This window comes from Sparus aurata, chromosome 11 (genome assembly GCF_900880675.1).
Source record: "Sparus aurata chromosome 11, fSpaAur1.1, whole genome shotgun sequence".
Classification (NCBI taxonomy): domain Eukaryota; kingdom Metazoa; phylum Chordata; class Actinopteri; order Spariformes; family Sparidae; genus Sparus; species Sparus aurata.
In genome coordinates this window covers 23,837,955-23,858,257 of record NC_044197.1, presented here as the reverse complement: position 1 = coordinate 23,858,257, position 20,303 = coordinate 23,837,955, and the positions used below count along the sequence as shown (strand labels likewise).

Sequence of the window (20,303 nt, the reverse complement as noted above, 5' to 3'; positions counted from 1 at the left end):
CTGTTGCTTCCTCCACCAACAGATTGTGCATTGTTTGATAATCAGTAAATAGTTTGAGTCGACGTGTGTTAATGTTACTCCACCTTAAATTCATCAGGGACGTTTGGAAAGTTAACGTTAGGCCTGTTCAGGTGTTATTTTTCCTATTGGCTGTGTTTTCTTGAATGTCAGTTAGAATGCTATTAGTTTTTCATCCCCTTTGTAACAGGGTTGTTGTAAGCCTTTGGTTTATTGTGTCAGAGTTTGTTAAATTTACATCAGTGTTAAAGTGCAGTTAAAGTGTATTACTGTTAATACTCCACACCTTAGCTTTCCCATATCATTTATATACATATACATATACATATATATACATATATATATATATATATATATATATATATATATATATATATATATATATATATATATATATATATATATACTGTACTTTACTGCTTTTTGCACTCTGGTTAGACTGAATTGTATTGCAATGACAATAAAGTTGAATGAATCTCATCGTATTTTCATTATTAGCCTATATTAGTCTTATGTATAGCACACATCAAAAAAACATCTTTTTTTTGTATCAAAATGTAACGTCCAATGGTCACATATACTTCTCTTCTCTCTTCAGATGCATTTTAACATATTTCACCACCACCACTCCAGTGACACAGCATCAGGTGCTTCTGTCCTCTACCTCAGCACAGCAGAGTGACACAGCATCAGGACTAAAGGCTGACTGGACATCTCTTCTAACTGACAAAGTGAAATGAGAGTTAGTTCACAGAGGACCATTTCAAATAAAAAAGCAGTTACACATTTCCCAAAAACGAATTTGTGAGATTGTCAACATGACTTTTGTAACAGAGTCTTAGTCAATGGGGAAAAAATCAAAAGAAGCTATGGCAACATAGAAGGAGTTGGAGGCCGTTTTGCAAAGCAGCTGACAATAAGCGAGAGATGGCACTCTGAGGCTGAGAGATAATATGTTTGCACAATGCCTTATTTATATTGTATTTTTATCACTTGTTTCTTTCTTCAGTTTTTATTTGGTGTGATATTTTTGACTTAAAAGAAATAAAATCTTGAATACATACATGCAGTTTCTGTGTTGATTGAAAATCGATTGTGAAATTGATTGTGAAATTGACTGCGATGCAAGAGGGCGCCGGCTAAGATCTTACCTAGGGCACCAATTTACTCAGGGCTGCTGTGAGGATGTGTTGTGTTTTTCACTAAAGTCAGTTCTGCTGGGAGCTTTGCTCAGAGTCTCTGTACATGACGCAGTCAGACTATTTCGTGAGAGGAGAGCTTCATCATTCTCCACCAATCAAATCACATTTCTCTCGAGATGTCCATATATGCCCAAAAGTCAGATTCACTAGGACACGTTCCCCCACCTCATTGGCCTCTTTGGACTGCTCACGAAACTGTGCACCACTCCATCGTCCAGTAACTTTTATGAAAACATATGAATTCCCTCCCACTGCGCTGCACGACTTGGCAATGGGCTGGACTAGACACTGCAGCCTACAGAGGCTACACCCACCAGCACTTCCCCCTTCAGCGGCGATGGGTCTGTTGAAGGCGAGCCTCTGCGTTTCACGTCTGCCCTTCTGCCTGAGAGAAACGAGCTGGCTGTGATCTCAATCCCTCCTCTCTCTCCCGAGAGGAAACCCTCCCTTCGCACCGGTTAAAGGATTCTGATCTGCGAGCTCTGATGCTCTCGCGCTCATCTCTGAACTTTTTTTTTTTTTTTTTTTCTTAAAGTTTCGACATCGAAAACCAACGGCATGACAAGACTGCCTTGTTTTCCACGAAAAGCATTATTACGCTTCGGTGTGGTGACGGAGAAGGACTTTTAAAGCCTCGAACGCGTAAAGCGCGATTGATTTTTTTTTTTAAGAAAATGATGTGACAGTGTGTTTTTGTTCGTGATACGAAGAGGATAGTGCAGAGAACGGAGACAGGGGGTGGGTAAGTTCTTCTTGTCTCCGTTCTCTGTCTCGGCCCCGACTCAAGAGATCGCTACCAGATGTCCCAGAAAACACCAAGAACCTAAAAAGACTTTCTGGACGCCGACGGCGAATTTAATAATGTGACTGTTTTTTCTTCTTTCTTTTTTTTTGAGAAGTTTTTTTTTTTTTTTTTTCATCTCTGAAATTTTTTTTTATAACATCGACTTCTGAAACCAACCTCACGACAAAACTGCCGTGTTATCCACGAAAAGCATTATTGCGCATCGGTGTGGTGGCGGAGAAGGACTTTTAAAACCTCCAACGCGTAAAGCGCACGGAGGGAATTGGTAGCTGTCCACAGGAGAGCTCTGGCTTATGACTTGAATGCTCAGCTTCAGCACAGCACTACATGTGATGGTGGGGGGTTTTGTTCAGAACTACATGCAGAGAACGGAGACAGGAGGTGGGTAAGTTCTTCTTGTCTCCGTTCTCTGTCTCGGCCCCGACTCAAGAGATCGCTACCAGATGTCCCAGAAAACAGAAAACACCCTAAAAAGACTTTCTGGAGGCGAAGAAAATAATGTGACTGATTTTTGGTTTTTTTTGGTTTTTTTTGTGAAGTGACTTGAATGCTCAGCTTCGGCACAACACTACATGTGATGGTGGGGGGTTTTGTTCAGACCTACATGCAGAGAACGGAGACAGGAGGTTGGTAAGTTCTTCCTGTCTCCGTTCTCTGTCTAAAAAGAAAAATCCCCAACGCGATAAAATGCCTCAATGGAGGCGAAGAAAATAATGTGACAGTGTGTTTTTGTTCGTGATACGAAGAGGATACGAGCTGCTATGTTAGACAACAGACACTTCTGACTTGTCAGAAATTCCTCCGACATACCGATGGCCGTCCGGGAGCAGAGCGAGTTGAAGTGTGTTAAAGTTCACGTTACAGCGCTCGGTGCACCGTCCTGACCAAGATCCACATGATGGTGGTCTCAGTGTGGTTTGACAACCAAATTCACGAGGCCGAAAACCAGAGTGGACATTCTCTGTCAACATCTCGGCCAAGTTGGCTGCAAGAACTGTTTTAAGGTTTTAATAAAGTTTAACTGTTTTGTTGTACTGTTTTTATTAACAATCCTGTTAGTAGCCCCCATTTTTACTGAATGAATCTGTAATCTGACTACATCTTTTCACTGTAACTTTATAATACAGAAACTTTTCCCGCAGTTCTCTCCAAACCTGTGTATGTCATATTATTAATACTGACTCATCAATGTGTAAACAGAATTATATTCTTATAGATGCTATCGGTGGAGCTGTTTTTGATAACCCTGGTATAAGCCAGTGGTTCCCCACACGGGGTTCCACTGCTCAGGGGGGAGGAAAAGGCTCTCATATAAAAAGGGCCACAACAACACACTGTATTTTTTGCATACTTGATATTGGTGAAACAGTAGAACCCTAAAACGTATCAAATAAAACGATGGTAGAGGATCAGAGAGGACTTTATTTTAGAGCACACTACTAAGATGTAATGAGCAGTACTTTTTGTCAAATTATACAAAAAATAGGGATAAGATTGTCTATAAAAGACTGTGCACATACACTATCATATGTGATATAACAGAGATGTAATAAAAAATTATTTGTATCAAACTAGGGAAAACATGATGGTCCTTATTAGATAGTAAACAAAGACAAATTATAAGATGAGTTCATTAATAACATTAAAAATCTATAATTTGTATCAAATTAGGAGAAACCTAGAAAGGTGTTCTTTATTAGAAAATAATAAAACCTGTTTTATCCTGATATTTTTAAACTAAATAGCAACCACCTGAACTTTATATTTAATGAGACGAAAACTAGATATAATATAGATATTTAGGCTATATCCTCATCATAAACCAGACATCTAAATATGTAAATCACACTATAATGTTATTTTCTTATAGGCTGTAATTTGACAAATGTAGTGTGATTTCCAGCAACAGTGGCTACAGGATCAACCAGCTGTCCTCCTCAGTGTGTGACCACATTCCAGACAGCTCAGCTGCACTCACGCTGCTTTGGCTGCAGTGTGCAGTGACTGTGAGCCCAGGCTGATATCTGTGGGGCGCGTTGTAAAGTTGTGAATGCTAAAATAAGCTTTCGCCACAGTTAGCAACAAACCATGTAAAAAAGAAAAACATCTCTCAATTTTGTTACTTTAGCCCAGATTTACAGCAATATTTGTGAAAATTGTGAAAATAACTTATCTTGTAAAAATATAATGTCAATGTTAAACCTGAATAAAAAAAAATCTAAATCTAAATGTGACATTTAAATCTAAATGTGACATTTAAATCTAAATGTTAAATCTAAATGTCACGGGCGAAACTAAATATTTAGCGTTTATGCAAACTCACTCTCTATCACCGAAAGTACCAAAATAAAAGCTCATTGACGCGAACAAGCCTGTCCGCGGTCTTCTCCGGGTAGTCAGGCGGAGTGATTGTGCTGCACTACGTCTCCTCGCCTGCTCTCGTGTTGCCTGCCAGCATGTCCAGCGACTCAGCTGTAAACATTGGTAGGGCCGTTTTGGAGGCAGTACAGAGTTTCAGCAATGCGTCTGCAAGACAGCGACAGTCGCCCTTCACACAGAGTCGATGCATGAACTCAGCGGCGGTTCGCCAATTCTTCCACTGCTTGTTCACACAGAGCCAAGCAGCTTGATGTTTAACAGCATCCATGCAATTATAAACAGTCAGTGAGTACATGTTTAGATTGACGGGAAACACCTTGAAAGAAAAAACACATTTTTAAATGAACATTTAGATTTAGATTTTTTATTTAGATTTAACATTGACATTATATTTTCACAAGAGAAGTAAATATCACAAAGTTCAGAAATATTGCTGTAGATCTGGTCAAAAGTAACACACAGTTTGCATATGTTTTTTTAATGGTTGCTAAATGTGGCGGAATTTATTTTAGCATGCACAATAGAGATGTAATGAACCATCAGTGTAATGAACCATCAGTGTGTTTGTGTCAGATTAGGAAAAAAGATAATAATGGTCTTTATTAGATAGCGAACAAAGACAGTTTAGCTGAGTTCACTAGAAAACAGTCATATCTATCATTTCTCTCAGTCTCCATCATCTCATGTGCAGGTTGATCTGCAATAACATGTAATGTTTTTGTAGCTAAATCCAGGAGGACAGCAGAAATAACACTGTGTCCTCTGTGCCAGTGACAGATATACTTTCCAGACAATAAAGCTAGTTCATCACCACTCCTGATACGACTTGCAATACTCTTACTGTAAAATTCCTTTTAATGATACAGGGTAAATGTTCATCACAACAGTCATTTTCCTGTAACATTGAGGAGAGATAATAAATATAATAACATTTCCATAAGTACTTCAGGAATCAATACTTCCAAGGCCACTTGCTAATTGCACTGTGTGCTGTTGGAAAACAGCCGCATAGTTAAAGAAACATCAGTTCTGCTGGGATCTTTGTTCAGAATCAAACCGTGGAAGCTTTCTGCGGCTCGTGCGTAAAAGTAGCTGCTGCTGATCCACACAAAGTGTTTCTACGTGTGTGAGTCACAGGAGAGTGAAGCAGGAAGCAGCTCTGCTCTCAACCATGTAACGTTTCAGACGGGACACTTTAGACAATTGTTTCATCGATTATTTTGTACTTAAAACTTGTTTACTGGTTTAAATCTTGTAAACCAGTATGTAAGGGTTTCCCGCTCCAAACATGTGATTGTTTACATGTATATCTCCGCAGAGTCTGCCTGTGTGACTGCTGTGGCTGTGATCACACTCTGCAGCTCTGCTCCGTTGGTGCTGAATATCTGCCTCAGCAGCGCGCAGATAAAAATCACAAGAAGTCGGTGCCCGTCAAAGTTAATGGTAACAACCATCCCGTGAGGCTCCTCGTAACAGAGCCGTGCTGCAAACCGAGAGATGACATCCCGGAGAGAAACCTGCTGCAGTGCCCCCATGATTCTTCCGCCTGATCCAGCCATTGTCTCTGCCTCAACATCGTAATGTGCCGCATTTTATGGAGCATTTTTTCGATTCAGAATTCCGCCGGCCGAGGATCATTTCAGAGAGACACGAGTCGTTTTTGCCGTTACATCTGTCGGCCTGGCTGAGCTCGGCTTCCCTCGTCGCGTCAACCCGGCTCGGGAGCTCGGGAACCAAGGCGAATAAATGAAAAAGTCATTTGTTACTCTTCTTCGTTTTTCTTAAAAAGGATATCCATTCACCGTGTGTTGATTCGGATTCAGTGTGAGGATCCCTCCGTGCAGTATGTGCTCTCGAGTTGGACAAGCTGGGGCAGACTTCCTGTTACATTGGTTGGATATATGGTCTCGGGTTGGACAATACATGTACCGCTGGACATACGGTCTCGAGTTGGACAAGCTGTAGCACACTCCTTGTAAAACTGGTTGGATATGTGAAGTCGGGTTGGATAACCTCCCACTCTCCTCCCCGATGGGGCGGGACTTCCTCTACAAGAAAAACTATAACAAGCCAGCCCCACTGTACAGATTTCAGCAGAAGATGACCATGGATCGAGTTTGCAGGATTGTTCTAGCTCTGCTCCAGCCGACAAGATGGATTTGTCGTCATGGGTTTGGATTCCAGCTGATCCGTAAGAGGCCTGATGGTCTCGTTTTTACGCTTCTACATGACGAACAGCCACTCCTCGTGGTCTTCATTGATCGCGTCTGGCAGAGCATCCCTGCTGATAATACACCTGTGTAGTGATGTCCACGGTGGCATCCGCGTCGAGGCACATGCTCTAATGACGCTCTGCGAGCTCCGAGTGCCATGTCCACCTACAATGATCATCTGGCGCATGGCAGCACAGTCACGTTATCCACGAGAATATGATCACACAGCAGCATTATGGCGCATGAGGACGCGAAGAACCCCACAATGGCAGGAGACACCACAGTGTCCTCACTCAACACACTGCAACAATCTGAACACAGCGCACCGATCACATCCTCATATACTCCACAAAGATCACCGCTATTAAATGACAAATGCTGGTCGAAAATGTCCCTGCTGATAATGTTCCTGTGCAGTGATGCCCACGGTGGTCGAGACACCTGCTACTGACGCTCTGCGAGCTCTGAGTGCCGTGTTCACCTGCGAAGATCATCTGGAGAGTCGAGCTCGGCACCGAACGCATGACAGACAGCACAGTCGTGTTATCCAGGGGGATATGATCACACAGCAGCATAATGACACATGAAGACGCGAAGAACACCACAATGGCAGGAGACACCACGCTGTCCTCACACAACACACTGCAACAATCTCGACGCAGCGCACCGATCACATTCTCCTATACTCCACAAAGATCACCGCTATTAAATGACAAATGCTGGTCTAAAATGTCCCTGCTGATAATGTTCCTGTGCAGTGATGTCCACGGTGGTCGAGACACCTGCTCTAATGACGCCCTGCCAGCTCTGAGTGCCGTGTTCACCTGCGAAGATCATCTGGAGCGTCGAGCTCGGCACCGAATGCATGATAGACAGCACAGTCGTGTTATCCAGGGGGATATGATCACACAGCAGCATAATGGTGCATGAAGACGCGAAGAACCCCACACAGGCCCGAGACACAACAACACTGCAGCAATCTCCACGCAGCGCACCGATGACATCCTCATCCTCTCAAAGATCACCGCCATAAAATGACAAAATGCTTGTGCAAATTTCTTTTGAATAAAGTTTGAGTGATCATTTGTTTCTGTGTTAAATCTGTCAAACTACTGCTCCACCAGTGCGATTTTATCGAGGTCAGGTTTCCTCTGTTTGCTCACGAGGACGCGGCGGTGTTTCGTGCCGTTTCCAACTCGAATCAAACCCGTAATGACGAAGCCACTGCGTTGGCTGGTGCACAGACACATGTGCTTCACAACGAAGAGCTCATAATTTTTCTGTTTTGCCTACATTGATAATTCACACGCCAGTACGTTCAAATAGACTTTGGTCAGCTTGTGTGGGAGTAATTACATTCAGAGTGTGTATAGTAAAAGACTCGCCACTGATTATTATTGATGGTACATATTGGTCCAGACCACAGACACTGAGCACAGAGTCAAAAGCTGCAGTGACAGAGGAAACTCTCCTCCTAAAGCTTCTCCAGCACATGACGGTGTGTGAGCCTGTGTGCGCTCTGGATGGCACAGAGGCTCTCACCGCGCCCAACAAGCAAAGGCACTAATTGTACAAACGACTGGTCGACCTGGTGTTGTGTTCTGTCTTGTGCTGCTTTGAGGTTGTGTTGTGTTGTTCACTGAAGTCAGTTCTGGTGCGATCTTTGCTCAGAATCAAGCCGTGGAACCCTGTCTGTGGCTCGTGCGTAAAGTACCTGCTGTTCAGTGCCGGCCCTGACCAATTTGGTTAGCGAGGCAAGATGTGAGCAGGTGCCCCCTTGCATCGCAGTCAATTTCACAATCAATTTTATACAGTCACACCGAAACTGCACCTGTGTATTCAAGATTTTATTCATTTTAAGTCAAATATATCACACCAAATGAAAACTGCAGAAAGAAACAAGTGAAGGCATTGCACAAACATAAAGAATATTTTATTTACATACAAAATAAAAAAATATGCAGTGTCACTCTGCTGAGCTGAGGTAGAGGGACAGGAGCACCTGATGCTGTGTCACTGGAGGTGGTGGTGAGATATTTTATAAGTGCATCTAAAGAGAGAAGTATATGTGACCACTGGATGTTATATCTTATTTTTTTTTAAAAAGAAAAAAAAAAAAGGAAACAGATGCTTGGTGTGTGCTTGTTCTGGAGAGCTTCAATGAAGGGAAGTGAGGAACCAGTGATGCGTTGGGCAGGCACCTGTTTCACCACCTTCAGCAGTGCTTTCCTGTCAGACACAGAGCAGTTGCCATACCATACTGTGACACAGTTGGTAAAGATGCTGTTGATTTGTGTTGCGGTAGAAATTCACCAGAATCTGAGGAGACAGATGGACCTTCTTAAGATTCCTGAGGAAGAAGAGATCATGGCAAACCTTCTTGATCAGGGTGGAGGTGTTCAAGAGAGGACCTTGGAGATGTGGACACACAGAAACTTAAAGCTGGTGACACACTCAACATCCATCTCGTTGATACTGATGGGTGTATGGCTTTCTGTAGTCCACAATGAGCTCTTTGGTCTTCTTGGTGTTGAGAGCCAAGTTGTTGTTGGCGCACCACACTGTTAGGTGCTGGACTACCTCCCTGTAGGCCGACTCATCGTTGCTGCTGATGGGACCAGTCATCGTTGTGTTGTCTGTGAGCTTGACTATGGTTGAACCATGTTCAGGTGTGCAGTCGCAGGTGAAGAGGGGGCACACAGCATACATCCTTTTGGAACGCCAGTGCTCAGGGTTGAGGAGGTGTGGTTATCTAACCTAACAGTCTCCTACCGCCAGAACAGGATTACAGAAGAAGCCATCTTGAAGCACTTTGTGATGATGGGGGTGAAGTGCAACTGGGCGGAAGTCATTACGGATCGCTGCAGTGGAGTGTTTTGGCACCGGCACGATGGAGGTGGTTATGAAGCACGTGGGTACAGCTGCTTGGGCTCGTGACAGGTTGAATATGTCAGTCCAGACCTCAGTCAGCTGCACAGCCCAGGCCCTGAGGATGCGTCTGGGGACACCATCAGGACCAACAGCCTTCTGTGCATGATACCTGCTCAGTGCTGCATGCATGTCGGTGGGAGAGAGTGTGGGGCTGGTGGTCTGCAGGGAGCACAGCCTTGATGGCCACCTCCTTGTTGTCCCTGACAAAACAGCCATAAAAGTTGTTAAGCTCATCAGCTCATCGCTGGATGAAGTTGAGGAGTTGGCTGGTTTGTAGCATGTGATGGCCTGGATGCCTTGCCACATGCATTGGGGTCAGAGTTGCTCTTGAAGTGCTCCTCGACCCTTAGCTTGTGGCTGTGCTTGGTGTCTTGATGCCCTTCTTCAGGTTTGCCCTGGATGATCTATAGGCCCGAGCATCGCCTGATCTGAAGGCAGCGTCAGGTGCTTTCGGCAGGAGTCGGCCCTGCGTTCCAGAATTCTCTCGCAGAGCTCCTGCTCCAGAGCTCTTATCTCCTGCCACCCAGTGTGGAGTGTGGAAGTTAGAGTGATGGCTCCCACAACTCCTACTTACAATATCTTTCTGTCGACCTTGGAACAAATCCTGACATATTGTAAACCATGAGGTGATTGAAAGTCGCCACAAAAATAAAGTAAAAACTGATTTAAAATCATCCAGTGATCCAATCAGGTTCAATGGATGCATAATGATAAATACTGCTGCCAGCAGCAGGTGGACTTGAGGCTTGAAGATTCAGTTATGACAATCAGCTCCTCTCGGGAGCTGCAGACAGTTTAATGAGCCAGGATTCTTACTGCTCATCCAGAGACAAATACAAGCTGCTCCATAAATGTTAAAGTACAGAGCCCCCTGTATGAATATAGATAATGGTACATTTATCACACAGCATCCTGAATATGTTATTTTGTTTCAGGATGCACTGAAAACCCTGTCAGCTCAGGCAGCTTGCACATTGTTAAGACAGTTTCACCTGTGCATCACATATTGTTGAGGTTCGGTTTAATGCGGTTTAATTGTGAGCTCTGATAATAAACACAAATGTGGAGTTCCTTTAAAATGTTTGTGTTTTCTAATATTGTTTGGCTGATTGCTTCTGTATTTCTGAGGCCAAGAACCGAAATAAACCTAAAAACATCGAACACGTACAACAAATAAAATAAAATAGTGGCTATAAACAGTAATAATACTTATGACAAAATGAGGGTGATGTTGACAAAGTTCAGGTCTGTACTTATCAAATTATTAGTAGCCGTTATTAACAGACGGCAATAATTCAAAATCATACAGTTCCCAGCACAGTTACACTGTAACACTAATGACTCTGAGTCTAGTGAAGATCAAAATACAACATAATTCTGATTAACATCATGTTTCTCTGACTTTTGTGTTTGTTTTCTGTTCCCACAAGCTGCAAGCTGTGTTGCTCTCTCACTCTCTATAGCTTCCTCCTCTTTCTCCTCTTCTTCTTCCTCCTCCTCCTCTTCTTATTCTCCTTCTTCTTCTTCGTCGTCCTCCTCCTCTCTTTCACTCAGGCTCCCTTCTGATGGACCTCAAGCCCCTGGGACCATCTTCCTCTCCTGGCTCCTGCTGCCTCACATGTTGATGGGTATGGATCATCATACCCTGGGCTCCACTGGATCATTGCATTGTATTTCTGTCACATCTGATGTCTCTTCACTCGGATCTTCTCTGTTTTACTGCTAGCTGTCTTGTGTTTCCTGCCCTAACAGGTCACCACGGTGGAGAAGAGGTCATGTGGCTCTGGCAACCCCTTGACGATGCCTCGGCCTGCTCAGTCGTCTCCTGTATCCAAACACTTCACATATGTTATGATTTGTATCAGATATTCTGTGAATGCAAATTGTCAACTGTGATTTTATTGTTCTGTTCTTGTGACATCTATTGCATGTGTGTTTGTCCTGGGAGAGGGATCCCTCTTCTGTGGCTCTTCCTGAGGTTTCTTCAATGTAATTGTGATTTTGGGCTGTATAAATGAAATTGATTTGGATTTGATTTGATACGCTTCAGCATAATTAACACAGTATTTATTTGACTGAAGATGGCACACACTGTCAGACATTTGAAATATAAATGACAGATTATAACTTTGTTGGACACTGAAGAAATATTTAGAAAGTTTGTCTTTATTAGGACACTAGATACAGAGCATACATGCTGTATACAGCACACAGTAACAGAGCATTGAACATAAAAACGACCTGCTGTTGCTCAAATCAAACGAGACTGATGTTTTGTTCCAGTGCGTACTGCCTGCTTCTCCCTGCTCCACCCTATCCAGAGCAAACCTCTACACCTCTCCCACTCTTAGGGGCGGTTCTAGGGGGGGGGGCCAACAGGGGCCAGTGCCCCCATAACTCTGAGTCTGGACCCCCCTGTGGCCCCCCTGACAGGGAGTCTGCATCAATAATACAATGACAGATTTCTTGCAATGATTTTGTTTTGAAGAGAGAGGTTGAAATAAAGTGTCTCAGCAGTTTACTACCCAATCAAAATTGCTGAAATTGGAAACACTGCTTTGTCTGAATGAGGGATTTATCTTTTTTTCCCGGGTTGTATGTGCCCCCTAACAAAAAAGTCGGCCCCAACCTGGCCCCCCTATTAAAACTGGTCTAGAACCGCCACTGCCCACTCTCCTCTCATGTCAGTTCAGTTTATCAGAATGGGGACTGGTATAAGAAAGGAGTTCACCCAGTGACACCTAGTGTCCCATTTGGCTTCTGCAGTGAGTAACAGGACAGCCAGAAGCTACTCTGACAGACTCAGAAGAACACAATTAAAACCCCAGTTTGTATTTGGAGCTCTTTTAGGAGAGGAAACAGAACTCCTCTGAGTGAATCAGTGACGTATCAGGCTACATTTATCAGCTGATGACACTTTGATATTTTATTCGTCATTAGAACAATGAGCATGTCTGTGTGAAAGCATGAAGCAGTGTGCGTCCTCATACAAGCCCCCACAGCACCTTTAGCTCCAGACCCTCAGTCTGAGAAGAGCTGCCTCAGCGTCTGAGTTGATTTCTGTTTTATGAAAAGCGACTGTGACAGTGAAGTGATGTCGACATGTGTGTTGATTACCTTTGTGAGCTGTTGGAATAAAGGGAAGTCAACTGATCAACGTGTGTTTATAAGTTATTATGAGCTTTTAATGCTGTCATGAATTAAACTGACTCAGCACTATATAAGCAGCCATTGTTGTCTCGTTTGTGTCACAGTCACATGATATCTTGATGTCTTGATATTTCTGAAAGTTTTGTCATTTCAAAGCTCATTTTTGTGACCTGAGAATATTTGTATTCATTAGTTTGTAGAGTTTGTGTGTAGCATAGGAACTACACATGGAGTTTCTTTATACTTCTTTTGTTGCATGATGACACAATCATACTGAAACTTTAATTCACAAAATTCTGACATGTGGCTCAGTGGAAAACAGATAGTAATAACAGTTTGATTCTATTTTTTATTTTCACTGCTACCGGCATCTTCTCGCATACCGCGCAAGTGCACGCACGCACGCACGCACGCACACGGTGCTGCTGACGCAGAGAAGGTGGATGAAGGAACTGCCACAGCAAAATGTTAATTTACTGAAACTAAATGTCTGTATTTTTCACCTTTTGGGTTATGACCCGGAGGTCGGCAGACCATATAGGATGTAGGAAGAGACAGGAGGGGCAGAAACCTGAACTGAATCCAATTTGGAAAGTTATAAATTAAATTGTCTGCTGATATGTGGTTTGATGTTTTGACATGTATGTGTGAGATGTAAATAACTATATGAATTGATGGTGAGGTGTAAACAATGCAAATAATTGACGTGTATTGATGAGCTGGAAATAAATGTTGCTGATATGTGAATTGATTATGTATATTGTAAATACGTTTTACAAATTATAGTGTAGATTGATGGTGAAATGTAGGCTTAATAAGTTACCAATATGTGAATGTAAGATATAATCAAGAAGGCCATAAGTTGATAAAATATGTATTACGCTGCTGGTGCAAGGCAAAAAATATATATATTTTGAGAGATAATGGCCGCTGAGTGAAGAAGGGCTCCTCCTCCTTACAAAAGCCAATTTAACCACTGGCTGTAGGTGTGCCTCGTCAGCCCCGTTAGCTAAGCTTGACATATTAAACCTGAAATCAACACTGAGAAATTACTGAATACTTGTGGTATTACTTAGCCTAATGACAGTCATGGGACAGTTACTTAAAATCCAATCTAATTGTTTATTGACTGACTGAGTGTGGGAGGAAACCGGAGCACCCGGTGGAAACCCACGCAGACACAGGGACAATGAGCAGGCTTTACACAGACAGAAAGAGGCCCAGAAAAAGCCAGTCCCCTCTGCTGTGAAGCCACAATGTCAAGATTGCTACCTTGTTTTGACTGCACAACTTCCTAGAAGCCCAGAAAACCATGCTAAAGAAACCCTTCACTGAAAATGACTTTACACATCCCTAATCCTCATCGAAGCAGGAAACACAGCAGCTGAAAGTCTTTTCAGGAGATGGTGAGCAGTCGTCTGGTTGGATGTTAATGATGCCTTCGTCCTCCTGAGAAGCAGCAGGAGGCTCACATTCAAAATCCTCACTTGAAGAAGTAAACCCCGAGCCTCTTGATGTCTTGACAGTGTCAGGACATCAAAACACAAACGCACAGAATTATCCTGTTACTGTCATGTCATCCTAAAGAATCATTTAAACTTATCACACATTCAAACACACTCTCAGTGTAGAAACCCTACACAGAACATTACTTCACACATCCCTTATCAATGGGGGAAACATGGCAGCTGAAGGTCTTCCTGAACCAAGAGACAATGTGTCTGAAGCAATTCTTCTTCTTCTTCTTCTTCCTCTTCTTCTTTGGCCCGGTGTCTTCAGAAAAATCAAAGGACATTTAAAACTCCAGCCGTACTTCAGAATGCACAATCATTCAGACGCAAGTGGAGGTGAATGTTACTTACCACATGTGGTTGAGTCCTCAGATGTCTTCCTCTTTACTGTCGGTGTTGCTCACTGAGGACTCTGACGTCTCGTTCATTCAGGCAACATGGGGCCTTTCCAAGCAAATATTGGCATGTGATTGTCTGCAATCAGATCCGTCCCTGAATGAGCTGCATCTTTTTTTTCAAACATATTTTATGTTTGTAGGAAAAAACGGAGTGCCCGGAGAAAACCATGCAGATGCAGGGAGAGTGAGCAAACGATGACCATTTTGACTGCAAAACACCCCAAAAGACCTGAAAAATATCTATTACTTCACACATCCCTAATCATCATCAACGCAGGAAACACAGCAGCTGAAGGTCTTCCTCAACCAAGAGACAACGCGTCTGAAGCAATTCTTCTTCTTCTTCCCCTTCTTCTTTGGCCCGGTGTCTTCTGAAAATCAAAGGACATTTATAACTCCAGCCGTACTTCAGAATGCACAACAATTCAGACACGAGTAGAAGTGTATGTTACTAACCACATGTGGTTGAGTCCTCAGATGTCTTCCTGTTACTGTCAGTGTTGCTCACTGAGGACTCTGACGTCTTGTTCATACCGGACTGAAAACTAAACACACACAAGAAAAGGTTAGAGTGTTATTAGCGTAAATGTCATCACATCACAAAGCTGCAGCAAGGTATTTTTTTTTTTATTTTGTTGATTCTGGTGGCTTCTGAGGACCAAATTGGTATGATCATTAAAATCCTCCTGTAATAAATATCCTAATCCAGCTTTCATGTGGATTTGATTTAGAAGTGAGTAAAAGATAAAGGCAACAGATTGTCATACTATTTTTGATCATCTTACCTAACTGGAAGCTCCTGATCTTTGAGCAGCCTTTTGTTCTCAGTTGAACTGTGGGGCCAAACCAGGATCACACCTGATGGAAGAATTTCTGGAGATGGAGTGCAGTCATCTTGTTGGATGTTACTGCTTTCTTCATCCCTCAGAGGAGCAGCAGTAAACTCACTAACTGTAAGCTCCTGATCTTCCAGCAGCGCTGTGTTCTCGGCTGAACTGTGGGGTTGAACCAGGATCACACCTGATGGGAGAATTTCAGGAGATGGAGGGCAGTCGCCTAGTTGGATGGTAATACTGTCTTCATCATCCAGAGGAGCAGCAGGAGGTTCACATTCAAAGTCCTCATGTAAAGTCTGGACACTAAACATGAAAACATACACACACAGAATTATCTTGTTATTGTCATGAGGTACTCCAGTCATCCAGGTCATGGTAAATCTAAGGGCTGTATCATAGGTAACAGTTTCACCTCTCATCCAAGAGGATTCTTCAGTTCTCCACACACACACACGCACACACACACTGTCAAAATAGTTTAGATCCATCTACTCCTAATATAAAAACCATTATGTACACACACACCAAGACAGTTGAGATTCATACACTCCTGCCAGACACAAATACAAGAAATGGACATTATACATAGTCCTGAAAATGAAGCTCTGCCTGCTGCATTGTGTTTGCCATAATTTACGTAAAAAAGAATGTTTAACAGAGATTTAAATGTATGAAAGTTTAGAAGTTGATTGAAAGAAAGGCCAAGAGGAAGTGACACATCACTGTTTGGTATAGAAAGGAGAAGTGTTACACTCAAGGCTCTGTCTGTCGCTCTGTCTCTGATGATCATTTTGATTATGATCATGATCACAATGAGAATTATGTAATAACTTTGTAAAATTGAAGGATGTATAATGTGTTACCATGATTGAACTAGATGTATTGGAAGTTAGAAATGTAATGGAGGGAAGGTTAAATCATTACATTACGCTTGTATTGGAGGAGACAGTCAAGAGGAAGTAGCAAGCGCTGGGTGTGTGTGAAAAAGAGGAAGTGTGCACTCAGGCCTTAACAGGATCACAGTAACAATTAAGTGTTGAACTTGGCTATAACTATAGTAAAAAGATGTACAATGTGTAACCGTGATTGAAAACAATGTATTGAAGCTTAGAAATCTGATGAAAATCAGTAAAGAAACGGTGTTGAGCTGATCAGGGCAACATGAGGACAAGAGGAAAGGCTACGCCTTGGCCTCGAGAACAAGACCTTCATTTCACAACGAAGCATCATGAAATCGTTACTGTCATCAAGAGGTTATTAGCCATGCAGGGTAGACGTTTGGATTCAGGCAGTTAGAAGCTAGGTGAGTCTCCTCACTCCCAGCTTAAGAAATCCCTATTTAAATTCCCACTTTTTAAGCAATTTATAACGGAGAGCTAGGCGAGTGCCTCCTGGACAGGGGTAAACTCGGGATCTAACAACACACACACTTACCTCGGGTAGACTTTGGTGATGAATGGATGAGTGAGGACTTCACGTGGAGTGATCCTCTCATCTGCATCAAATGCCAGCATGGCCTTCAGGAGCTCGATACATTGCTCTCGCTCAACAGCCTCAGTTTTGTTATCTTCCTCCAGACGTTTCTAGTTAAGAGAACATCAGACAAATTTACCACCAGTCAAGTCATCCTCATGATCATGAAAAGACAATCAATCATAATGACAACAAAAGCTATTTCACACTTACTGCTTTCAGATCATCTAGAGATTGGAAGTTGTGACTCTTTTCAGTTCTACTATGGTGACGTTCAAAAAATTCCCAAGGAGTCTAAAAGAAGAATCAAAGTGTTTGTATTAATGTTCTACTGTTGAATGTTACAAAATGATAGATAGATAGATAGATAGATAGATAGATAGATAGATAGATAGATAGATAGATAGATAGATAGATAGATAGATAGATAGTAAAGGCCAGAGAAGGTTCATTGTTGTACCTTGATTCTCCAAACTCCTGCCTCAGTTTTTGTGAAGTAAATCTTTGCACGCGGACACTTTTCAAGAAGATGGTCTGCTGGTTTACCAAGGAGTTCAACAATGCTCAGCATCTGGAGATTAAAGAGAGAATTACATCAAAATATGCAAGAGCAAGCAAAATATTGTTCCCAGGAGGACAAAGTAATGACCCGCCCTCATCTTAATGGCCTGCTTGGTTGGGTAAGAATATAAGGCCAAGCCAATCAGAGGCCGAGCAGGGCAGTTTATCCTGGAAAGCTTCTGTTCTCTTCGTGACAACATGCTAATGCTAAAACCTCAAATTGTAGCTAAAGTACAACAATTGTTTTTCACTCCCTATTTTCTTTAAATATTTTTCTGATTCCCTCTTCATACACTCATCACATGTCGAATGTACATGGAGCATTAACTAGAGAAATAACACGAGCACAAGAGAAGACATACAAGTACAAGCAATTGACAAATTGCCTGACTATAGCAGAAGACTTACTATTTCATAGTCATATTCTCCTGTGAACAGGTCAGGGCCACAGATCATCTCGAACATGGCACAGCCCAGGGCCCACATATCACTGGCCTCATTAAATTCACGGCCCAAAAAAACTTCTGGGGACCTGAATGTGGAAGAGAAACATTAAAGGATGTGTACACTGTTACATTTTTGAAAGTGAGCACATGAAAAGAACATCGATTTATCAATCAAAGCTTTATTGTCATTTTGTTGTACCAACAAAGTAATAGAACAAAAATGAGGTCAATGACAGAAGACACAATAAATAACACACAATATATATATATGATAATTTAAAACTAAAACTATGACTAGGGGCTCGTGAAGTGCAGCAGTGCACGTTCATGGTAAAAATAGTAAACTACTAATTCTTTCCAGTATAATACAACAAATCATTTGTCTTACATAATTTCAAATATTTGCCTTCCTCTGAATTTCTTGGCCTGTGACGTGGGAATGGCCAGACCGAAGTCTATCAGCTTGACTTCAAAGGGTCGCTGGTGGTGATTCACCATCATAATGTTGTCCAGTTTGACATCAGTGTGGATCACCCCGATCCCCTTCAGCGCATCAAATGCTGTGGCCATCTGAAAGCACGAGGTCGGTTAGAATGGACTCAAGCCTAAAACTGAGTGTACATTGCTTTGGTCTCCATCTGATGGTGCTGTGTTCATACCTGTTGGATGATGGTTCTGATGTCACTCAGAAGCATAGGGGCAAAGTCTTCCATTTCCATGTAGTCAAATAGGCTTATATCCAATGACTCAAACACAAGCGCCTTTCCATATATGGTCTGAAAACAATCGATATACTTGACAATGTTGTGTTTGTCAAGGTTGTGGCACATGCTCATTCTCAGAATGGGGACCTTAAGACACAGGCAAGTTTGAAATGATTAGTTTTTTGCAGTTGATTAACGTGTTGTCTTGGAGCATGCTGAAAGGTAGAGCTTCATCTTGTGGTGCTTAAAACTTGGTGTACCAATAATCACTTTATCTTTACATATTAGTGTTTGCTGATATCTTTACAATGTAAGGTCATTTAATTCCAATAAGAGGAACAGTTTTTTTGCATGAGGCACTGACTGCACCTTTGACTATACAATATCTTTTACAACTGTGAACATCAAAATCAACAAAGTTTCCAACCTCATTCTTGTTGTCTGTGGTCCAGCATGTAGGCATCTTTATAGCCACAACCTCAGAGGTCTCCTTGTTCAAACATTTCACCACCTTTGCATAGCTGCCCTCTCCCACAGTTGCAACAAACTCATATTTCCTGGGGAGTCCACGGGGATAAGATTGTTTGGATTTAGTAGATGTCATTTCTCTCTGACAATGCTGAAACAAAACTGATGAAAAGAAGAAAAATGAAAAGCTACTTTCATTCCCTTTGAACATAACCATGTTTCAGTTATTGTGCTACAGATAGTGTATATTTATATTGCTACCATCCACTGGTTTCTACCCTGTCAACAGCTAGATCTGACAAAACATGTTAGACCACTGTTCTAGGTCTTTACATGGATAGGCATGCATTTACTTCATATTCCACATTTTATTAATCATCTGATTGTCAGAGGTCTATGCAAAATTAAGGGAATTTACACTAAATGTTAACGTTCAGTACTAAGTTGTACATTTAAAATCAATTTACTTTAAAAAAGCATACAGATTCCCTCTCAGACCTCTGATTGCAGGCAACTAAATAAACAGTTCTTAATATTATCAATTAATCTCTACTTTCCGACTCCTGAAACTGAAAAGAAGGAGTGACTCACCTGTTTCACAGTGGTTAAAGTCGGTTAACCTTTCTGGATCACTTCTAGGATGTATTGATAAGCTTAATTTTATAAAAAGCGCTTAAGTAGCCAGACATTTAGAACATTCCATGATGAAAGGGTCAAAGGTTCCCTAAAGTTCCGGTCAAAGCAACGTGTTCTCCTAGCAACAATTTGAATGTAAACACCATCTACTATTCATTTCACCGTTGCCATGTAACATTTTTCATTTTTATTTTATACCACAATGATTTATGATCCTTGTTAGTTAACATTTTATCACAACCATCATTAGGAATGGATAAATTACAATGAATTAAGACATTAGTCATTGTAGTTGTACAGCAAATATAATATTGTGTTACAAAAGTTAACATTTATTTATGTAAACAAATAAGGAAATCTTTATAAACTACTTATTAAACAATTGGAAATGTTTACAAACCTCAGTTGCAACTTTATGTTGGCCATCCAAATAGTGTTTACAGAGGAGCTCCACAGTGTGCATTAATCTCTACAAAGTTTTATAAACATCACTTTTAATGTTTGAATGATCAATTGCTTAGTAAATGCTTTCTAAAAACATTTCATTGTTGACAGTGGATTAACTGTTAAAG

At 41.8% G+C, this 20,303-nt stretch overlaps 1 protein-coding gene and 1 long non-coding RNA gene across 6 annotated transcripts; one reads left to right on the top strand and one right to left on the bottom strand.

The window, feature by feature from the left end:
* The first annotated feature begins 1,480 nt into the window (after window positions 1-1,480).
* LOC115591709 (uncharacterized) lies at window positions 1,481-3,434 on the top strand. Its single transcript, XR_003985992.1, has 2 exons — window positions 1,481-1,958; window positions 2,407-3,434. It is a non-coding gene; the product is annotated as an uncharacterized LOC115591709 (long non-coding RNA).
* Window positions 3,435-13,800: 10,366 nt separating this feature from the next.
* Window positions 13,801-19,800, bottom strand: LOC115591018 (homeodomain-interacting protein kinase 2-like). Of its 5 annotated transcripts, none has more exons than XR_003985879.1 (12): window positions 19,687-19,800; window positions 19,055-19,257; window positions 18,583-18,774; window positions 18,312-18,493; window positions 17,886-18,009; window positions 17,377-17,487; window positions 17,130-17,210; window positions 16,878-17,026; window positions 15,393-15,746; window positions 15,064-15,152; window positions 14,561-14,978; window positions 13,801-14,471 (listed from the first exon to the last, which is right to left on the bottom strand). XR_003985879.1 is itself a non-coding variant. In XM_030432592.1 (11 exons), the coding sequence occupies exons 2-11, from the start codon at window positions 19,229-19,231 to the stop codon at window positions 14,347-14,349; spliced, it is 1,584 nt and encodes a 527-aa protein (XP_030288452.1). In that variant the 5' UTR covers window positions 19,232-19,257; window positions 19,687-19,800; the 3' UTR covers window positions 13,801-14,346. The 5 variants fall into 5 exon arrangements, 3 of the variants coding, with proteins under 3 accessions (XP_030288452.1, XP_030288453.1, XP_030288454.1); XR_003985880.1 differs by having other exon boundaries at window positions 14,561-14,975; XM_030432592.1 differs by lacking the exon at window positions 14,561-14,978.
* Window positions 19,801-20,303: the final 503 nt, after the last annotated feature.

Coding starts and splice junctions, on each gene's coding strand:
- LOC115591018 (XM_030432592.1), bottom strand. CDS start 19,231: ATGACATCTACTAAATCCAAACAATCTTATCCCCGTGGACTCCCCAGG. Junction 18,010..18,311: donor AGGCAAATATTTGAAATTAT/GTAAGACAAATG, acceptor TTCCACATTCAG/GTCCCCAGAAGTTTTTTTGG. Junction 14,472..15,063: donor TGAGGACTCAACCACATGTG/GTTAGTAACATA, acceptor ATTTTTCTGAAG/ACACCGGGCCAAAGAAGAAG.